Source organism: Malus domestica, chromosome 07 (genome assembly GCF_042453785.1).
Source record: "Malus domestica chromosome 07, GDT2T_hap1".
Lineage (NCBI taxonomy): Eukaryota > Viridiplantae > Streptophyta > Magnoliopsida > Rosales > Rosaceae > Malus > Malus domestica.
Window position 1 is genome coordinate 21,087,738 of NC_091667.1, and position 8,748 is coordinate 21,096,485.

Below are 8,748 nucleotides of genomic sequence, written 5' to 3' on the forward strand. Positions count from 1 at the left end.
TCATTCTCTATGAGAAAATTGAGGGGAACCACCATAAGAACCTTGATAACCACCAGAGTGAGGAAATTGTCCACCATTATAAAACTGTAATCCACCATATTGAAATGAAGGAAATTGTCCACCATTATAACCACCATTAGGATTTTGAAAATTGCAAGGGTGAAAAGATTGCCCGCCATTAAAAAGCTGAGGTCCACCAACTGGAAATGAAGTAGAATTAGGGCCAGAATGTTGAGAACGACCATAACCTCCATTATATCGACCCCCTCCACAATATTTGTTTCTGTAATTTCCTTTTCCACGATTAAATCGACCACCAGTATAGCTTCCACGAGACCAAGAAGTGTCATAGGAATTACCCTGAGAATATGGTGGCTGAGATGAACTTCCAAGCATATGTTCAGACAAATTTGAGTTAACAGAAGAATAAGTCTTGTAGGAAGAATTAAGTACAGGTTCAGTTGTGGAAGATGTAGAAAAAGATAAACCCTTAGCAACCATGGCAGCAAGCATTGGAGCGTTCATGATAGTATTAGCTTTAGAAATATCACTCTTTTCCGCAATAAGTAGAGAACGCAACTTAGATATAGTAATAGCAAGCGTTCAAGCTCGAATATGGGAGCAGAAGTGATTATATTCAACCGGAAGGCCATTCAATGTAATCAAAACAATATCCTTATCAGTGACAGTAAAACCCACACAAGCTAAACGTTGGCGAGCGGTCTTAATTTTGCTCAAATAGACTTCAATGGAGTTTGATCATTTCTGAATGGTTTGCAAATTAGTTTTCAATTGCATAAGACTTGCCTCAGAAACAAAAGAGAAACGTTCCTGCAATGTAACCCAAGCCTCAAGGGAAGTCTCACAATTCATTATTTCAGAAAATGCCTCCTCAATTATGGAAGCAATAAGCATTTTCATGATAGCGGTATCATGATCAAGCCATTGTTGAAATGACTCACTGGTAGAATCAGGACATGGAAGACTACCATCAATATACCCAAGTAAATGATATCCTTTCAACAATCATTGGATTTTAGCACTCCAAGACACATAATTTGTGTCATCCAATTTAATCGATATGAAATCAGAAATGTTGCAAAGAATATCCATAGCCAAAGATTTAGAGATAGGCATGATATGTTGGAAATGTGCCCTAAAACCAATCATATGATGATATTTTACGGACATTTCACATGTTAAACTAATCTAGTTTGATATCAAGGGCAAAGATTATTATTTTTAAGCCGTCTCATATAAATGTTATATGCTTAAACGATAAGTCCAAGGAATATGTAATTAGGAGAATGTAATTTAAAGAAGTTAGATTCATGAGACCGTTCTCTTTCGTATACATATCCTAAACGTTCCTGATCATAGGATTGCCAATTGGGCATTGACAGTCCGTTAAGAATAGTACGTGATGTGTCTTCTCTAAGGGAGAGTGACTGGTCTCGAGTCATTGGTGTTATTGACACCAAGACAAGCATGTAGGTGCTCAATAGAGAATGAGTCCACTGAACACGATCAACGAGGAGTTCTCATACTCATGTCACATGAGAACTCATGGTTGGGATAATGCAAAGTAGTCCTTTTACCTGAGGCTTCATAGTTGTCTTGTGGTTAAGTCCTTGATCTTTGACTATGTCAAAGTCACTCTATCAGAGGTGTCCACGGCATAGTTGGGGTTAAGCCACTTAGCCATGGAGGCAAGTGAATGCGCAACAAGGGATCTCTAACCTTCAAACCGTTTAAGGGAGAATACTCTATGATATGATTAAGAATCTCTGGCCAGAGTATGAATGAGATTTAGGAAGTCATTCCAAATCACATTCAAAGTAATCATATAAGTAAATGAATCACATTGGATAGTAGACATGAATAAACTATCAAACCAAACAATGTGGTCAAGAGTATTGTATTAGAGAAAGACCGTATTGCATTGTAATCCTAAACTGAATAGGTTCTCCACCTCTTCTGATTAGCTTGGGTAACCATGACATACTGCTAGGTGTCACTCATGGTTTGTGGAAGCCCTAAACGTGTATAATCACTAAAGGGAGAATTGAAAGTAAGTTTCAATTCACAATCGATCGTTAAGAGTAACAATCACCCACTGCCTCGCTAAAAGGAACCTAATGGATCGTACACCGTGTAAGGTAGAGATTGAAGAAACAACGGAGATGAGTATGGATAATTAAATGGTTTAATTATTTATGGCTAGGATTAATTAATATGTTAATTAATCAAATAAATAAGTTCGTTATAGACCTAGGGTTAGTTTTGGGCCACAAGGCCCAATGGGATTTGAATGTCAAGCCCATTAACTCAAGTTGTATGACAACTTGAATAAACAAAGGGCTTGAAAGCCCAATAAACCCTTAGGGCCGGCCAAATAGAGAAGGGTAGTGAACTTGCTTTAATTGCAAGTTTGCCACTCCATTATGAGGTGGTATAAAGGCAACTTTATAGCCATTTCATCCTTAGGGTTTTCTTTTGGGGAAAGGATGAGAACACAATGCTCTCATTTTCTCTCTAAGAGGCCGGTCCCCTTGGAGGAGATTAGCTAGCAATCTCTCATCCTCCAATGTCACTCATCTCTTCTTCAAGTCCCTCCTTGGGGTGGAAAAATTAGAGGTTCTCAATTTTGGGAACTTGGAGAATCCTTTCTACCATCATCCTCCAAGAAATCGATGGAACTAAGAAGCAAGGAATGAAGGCCCTCTCCTTGGGTGATTAGCCTTTGCTTATGCAAAAAATGAATCAAAAAAGGTATAAAATATCTTAACTCACTATGTTCTTGAGTTAAGTCTTGGTTCACCTTTCTACTAGGCTTTAAATTTCATGGGTAATGTTTTGTTTTGAGTGCATACAAGCATGATTCCGCCTTTAATTGTTAATTGCATGTCATAGATGTTGCTCAAATGAACATGTTTTTTCACAAAATTTCCTTCATGATAAACTTGCACAATTGATGAATTCCAGACAAATGACAACTTCTAGCAGAAGTAACATTAAAGCAGAGAATCAGCACCAACTAATTTTCCAAAATCAGAGATTCAAAACAATTGCAAAGATCAAGAGCTAAGGTTTCGAAGTCTAAATCAATCAGAACATCCCACACAACTAAAAATAAAATTGAAGTGCACAAGAACGTAGATATCAGCAAGATCGATTAAATTCCACAAATAACAGAGCGCAACAAGAATCAAATCCGAAAGCAAAACCTCAATGGCGAGCGGAAATTGCGAAGTCCCAAAGATAGATCGCGGAGTTGACGAACTGAAGAATGAGTACCAAACGAAGCGTAGACGACGAGATACGAAGAAATTAGACGCTGCTAAGCATATGGCTCACGATGATACCATGATCGAAATCATAAACCACTATGAATGTAACAGAGAGAGCTTGAAGATAAAAGCTAAGAGAGGAAGATTGATTTTCTTATTTACGTAAAGAATGAACATTACAGACGATAGTATATATAGCTCATTACATAAAGCAAACTTATATTTACACCACTTAACTATCTTAAGACTACACATCAACTCACTTAAGCTGATGTGTCGCTAGTGTTATCTATTAGATGGTACCCCGTTTTCTGGTCCATTTGACTTCCGTCACTTATTGGGCTCCCTACAATATCTCACTTTAACACGACCGGACATTGCCTATGCGGTGAATCATATTTCTCAGTTCATGTCCCGTCCCACTCACACCATCTTATTGTTGCTAAGCGTATTCTGAGGTATGTCAAAGGTTCCATAGAACATAGGATTTCCTTTCGGTGCTCATCTGTCTCTTCTCTAGGATTTCCTTTCGGTGCTCATATGTCCCTTCTCTCTTTCGTGATTATTCCAATTATTTTTGGTCTGGTTGTCCGTACATTCGCCTCTCCACATCGGGATTCTAGATTTTTCATGGCCTTAATTTGCTATCTTGGAGCTCCACCAAGCAATCGATTGTTTCTCACTCTAGTGCATAATCCTGATATAGGGTATTGGCTCATGCTTGTGCCAAATCCATTTGGCTTTCCTGTGTTCTCTACGAACTTTAGTAATCTGGTTGTCTCTCCCACTTTACTTTTTTGTGATAACTTGAGTACTACTTTTATGGCGGCTAATCATATTTTTCGTGCCCGGACTAAACACATTGAGCTTGATTATCATTTCATTTGTGAATGGGTGAAGCTTGGTTTACACAAGGTACAGTTTATTCAATCCATTGATCAACCAACAGATGTTTTCACCAAGGTCTTCCGACTTCGCGGTTCAACCTACTCCGGTCCAAACTAGTCACTCAACGACAACCAAGTTTGAGGGGGCCAATTAGTATAGAAGAATCAAGTTAGGATTCTATTGGGCTAGGTTATGTACATCCATGTGGGCTTAGGTTTACTTGTACACCATGTTACTTGACTTGTATATATTTGTACCTTGTGTTATCGTTCAAATCAATATAGTTATAGTTCTACAGTTTAACTCTTGGTTTCCAAAGCCACCTTAAACCCAAAATGTAACAAGCTGTGGAATCCCATAATATTGGGTGAAGTGCCAGTTTAGTCCTTGAACTATCACCTCAGTGAAAATTAGGTCCATGAATTATTTTTTCGGTAAAATAAGTCCTTAAATTCATTAAAATTTGCTAAATTCATCCCTACTATTATATTCAAAGCTATTTTATCCAATTTTTTCATCAACTTAGGTCACTTGACACACTTTAGAGTATAATACCGTTCTTTTCTCGCCTATAAGCCCTTAACATTTCATATAGGTTGCGAATCTAACGTCTCATTTACCCTCCAAAGTTAACTCCGTACACTATATTTCTTTATGTAAAATTACCAATCTACCCTCCAATGTGTATTACATGCAAGTAACGTGACTTAAATTGACGGAAAAATGAATATAGTAGCTTCAAATATAATATTAGGGATGTAATTGGCAAGTTTTTATACTTCAATGACTGATTTTTCTGAAAAAAAAAATAGTTTAGGGACCTAATTTTCACTCAGGTGATAATTTAGGGACTAAATTGGCAGTTCACCCTATAATATAAAAACTTACGAACCAAATACTTTGAAACAAAGTTATTACATTCTTGCAGAATGAGATTTGTAGGAAGAGAACACAACTTTTAAAATCCAATCCAATCCAATCTTTGAAAGAAAAAGGATTTCTCAGGCAATACGGTGGAGGTCACAGAACTGCTCAAAGGGAACGGGAGGGTCAGAGAAAGTGCCGTTGAGGATAGCCAATGTTGTTAGCTTGTTTGCAGCTTCTGTGGCATGGACTCCATCCCAGCTCACATAGTTGTAAGGGTCACTACAAGCAGTTGCAGTCACAGGTCTCCCATTGATCACCTTTGTATTTCCACAAAAAACTTGAGGGTCAAAATTATGGGCACCACCACCATGCCCACAACATGATTTTGTACCATACTTCAAGCCTGTATCAAAACAAAGTAAAACTAAACTTACAACATAAAATTTTACTTGATGACGTGAATATTTCTCGTTGGGCACATTATTTGACATGATATGTTATCAGGAAATGTTTTCTTGTTGGACTGTGTGACAATTAGTAAATTGATTGTGCACCACATATTAGTTTGACTTGTTTTTGAGTGTGTAATCCAAATTCACAATCTAACAATACAAGTATTTGTCCCTCAATTTAAGTATGGCAAAAGGAAAAAAAAAACATTTCTCTAATGATATAAAACCTAATTAAATGGTAAAACCTTGGTCGAGAGCTATACCATGAGATGTGGGATGCCTAAAGAGCTCAAGCAAAACAGAGGAGGTGTCCACATATACGAGGGAAGCATTTGGGAGGGAGCCTCTAGTTTGGCTAAGTGCCTCCTTCAACAAGTTGTTGTAGTCCACAACTGCTTTGTTGTAAGCAATTGAACATCCAAATGCGTCGAGTACAGAAGGAGGAAGCCCCGCCAAAAATGATGGATAACAACCCACTGGTGCCAGATTAAGTACCAGAAATGCACGCCCTCCTAGTGCATATAGCTCCTATAATTTTTGAAAACCAATATAAGCAAAGTGTAAATGTTGTATAGTTCGTTATTATTGTAATGGTAAAGTTGTTGCTAGACAAATATTTATGCTGACAAAATTGTGAATTTGATTCATTTATTTTAATGAAAATTCAATTTCAATCTTTGTAAAATTGATCGTTATATTATTAAACAATCCAATAAAAGATTCAAGCAATATTTACTGAGACGTGCTTTACATCATATTCTCTAAAGTAGAAACACTTTTCTACACCCGTTACATGAAACGACATCTCACATGTATTGTATCATGCCAGTAGCACATGACCATATATGTGAGAAACCTTATTATGCAAAAGTAAACATTTTCTCCTTTGATAATCAAGCCCAAAACTCATCTGTTCAACATAAAGTATATATGGAATTAAGTACTGACACACCTTGATGGTACCAGCAATTTGGGAGACCACTTGAGGAAGATATTGCTTCACTCCACCTACACCAATGGCTGCCAAATTGGAGGTGAAATCGTTTTGGCCAATGTAGAATGTGTAGAGTGATTTCCCAAAAATATCCAGGGAAGGAAGTCTCTTCAGTTCTAAGCAACAACAATCGCAGTCATCAAAACTAACAAAAACTCAGCATATATACATAAATCAAGACAGTTAGTCAAAACAGTGTACCAATACGTATATGTTTACCCTGTTGATTCGAGGAGTGGTGAAACTCTTCAACTTGGGTCTTGAATGCCTTCATTTGGTTGAGCTGGATGGCCAGAGAGAATGGGCTGATTCCAGTGACAAACAATGAAGTGTTTGGCAAAAGCACAGTGGATGCTAGTGTTGCATAGTTTGCCCCATGTTTATAATCAGATCCAATTGATTTCAGATATGGACTTATAAATGGTAACCCTAGAGCTTGAGCTGCCAAGTTCAATACCAAAAAGCATAAAATCAGGACACATATCTGCTGTTAAGTATTTTTGTGTCGACATTAATACACATCTTCATGCTTTTGATATCACGTGACGTAATTTTATTAGCAACAAACGCAGTGTGCTGTAACAAATATTGCATTGCTCTAAAAGCTCCGCACAATGTACAATCGGTTTAGTTTAGCTCAAAGACATGCATATGTAAGTTAAGTCAATTGATCAGGGCAGTATATCGTATGTATGCTCTCAATTAGAATCTCCTTCTATCGTACAAAAAGATAGGTATAAGTTCACCTATGATGATTTAGATATTTTATATATCTATGCCTTAACATCTGTATCATTAGTGATATAATTAGTGATATAAAGGAAAATTGAACAAGAAATGACTACTGATTAGTCAAAACTTTGTCCAGTTGTGGAGTCTCTGTCTTGTGGTATAAAAGGGCCTAATAAAACAATCCAACTGACCTGTAAAATGTAGGGCCTCCCATATCCTACAGGATTAGGAAAATATCAAGCCAAATGACAAAATTGCTGAACAAATACAAGCACTAAACAAGCATGAAATATGACCTCCTAATCAACTAAGTCCCCGTTTGGCTGACAAAGTAGTGGAAGAACACCAGACAGAAGGTTGTGTGAGTTACCTAGAAAATCAACAATGAGCCTCCCATCTGTAGCCCGACCAACAGGTCTCTTGAAGTATGTCATGCCATAGGGTCCAGATTGCGCCGGAAAAGCTGCCCAAAAACCACCTGTATCTGAGTTTGAATCTCCGAAATTGAAAATTGCCTCGAATTCACATTTAGAGTGACATAACCAACTCAAAGTTGCCACCACTGTCATCCATACGATTAAAATCTTGTGGAGGACACAAATTTTTGGTACACACAGGCTCATGTTCTCAGTAACAGATAGAATGACTGGTATATAATACCAAGCTTACTCCAGTATATATATATATACATATATATAAGGTGAGGCACATAATTCCACACGGGCTCATTTTTTCAGACGCGTGAAACTTTAGCACCACCATGTGTCGGTCATGCTATGAATTGTCCCACATAGGTTGTTGCCCACATTTGATGTATACGTTGATTGACAATTATTTTCAATTCGTAAAATACTTCCAAGTTCGAATATCCTATGTGGATGCAAATTAATGGATTAATTAGGTAAAAATCCATTAATTAGCCAATTAACATAATTTAAAAGGAATGTTTTGGAGGTTATGGAATAGTTACCTTGTGGAGAATATAGGGTGAGGATGGATGAAATAATTTTGAATTTGTTACCTATTATGGGCATTCTTGACTTGGTTGAGAGATGATTGCCCGCTGCTCGCACGTAGGAATCCTGATATGCCTCAAGGGTACTTTTGTCCTCTTTCATCCAAAATCCACGTGTCGCCTCTCGATTATTTTTGGCTCCACAAATGCCCCCACACATGTTGGACTGATCGCATAAAAGGGCAACAGGTGTAGAGATTTTCTTGCTTTAGGAAACTTTGGATTGTTTCCTACTTTGATGTAGATTCTCTCTTTAATAGAAAATTAGATCCTTCTAGGAAAGGGAAATAAATTTATCTCAAAGCCTATTTAAGTCCACCTTCAGTGGGTTATTAAATCAACTTTGGAAAGCGATTTATTCTACCCTACAAGAAAGAGAGAGAGCTTAGAGGATATTTGTTCCCCCTCTTCTAGCAATCTTCTACATCTTGCCCGTGCAAAGGATCGTCTTTCATTGCTTTCTTCGTCTTCTTCGCGCCGCACTGAGGTAAGAAAAAATTAATTTTCCTT

The 8,748-nt window shown here is 37.5% G+C and overlaps 2 protein-coding genes across 2 annotated transcripts; both read right to left on the reverse strand.

Annotated features, from left to right (window-relative positions):
* LOC139197756 (abscisic acid and environmental stress-inducible protein-like) lies at nucleotides 1–525 on the reverse strand. The gene has a single exon (XM_070825712.1). It carries the CDS (start codon nucleotides 523–525, stop codon nucleotides 1–3), a length of 525 nt encoding a protein of 174 aa, XP_070681813.1.
* A 4,496-nt stretch (nucleotides 526–5,021) lies between these two features.
* Nucleotides 5,022–7,939, reverse strand: LOC103410189 (GDSL esterase/lipase At4g01130). Its single transcript, XM_008348934.4, has 5 exons — nucleotides 7,594–7,939; nucleotides 6,711–6,932; nucleotides 6,450–6,607; nucleotides 5,761–6,025; nucleotides 5,022–5,448 (listed from the first exon to the last, which is right to left on the reverse strand). Exons 1-5 carry the CDS (start codon nucleotides 7,844–7,846, stop codon nucleotides 5,180–5,182), a joined length of 1,167 nt encoding a protein of 388 aa, XP_008347156.3. The 5' UTR covers nucleotides 7,847–7,939; the 3' UTR covers nucleotides 5,022–5,179.
* Between the last annotated feature and the right edge of the window lie 809 nt (nucleotides 7,940–8,748).

Coding starts and splice junctions, on each gene's coding strand:
- LOC103410189 (XM_008348934.4), bottom strand. CDS start 7,846: ATGAGCCTGTGTGTACCAAAAATTTGTGTCCTCCACAAGATTTTAATC. Junction 6,608..6,710: donor CCACTCCTCGAATCAACAGG/GTAAACATATAC, acceptor GTTGTTGCTTAG/AACTGAAGAGACTTCCTTCC. Junction 5,449..5,760: donor TAGGCATCCCACATCTCATG/GTATAGCTCTCG, acceptor GTTTTGATACAG/GCTTGAAGTATGGTACAAAA.
- LOC139197756 (XM_070825712.1), bottom strand. CDS start 525: ATGAACGCTCCAATGCTTGCTGCCATGGTTGCTAAGGGTTTATCTTTT.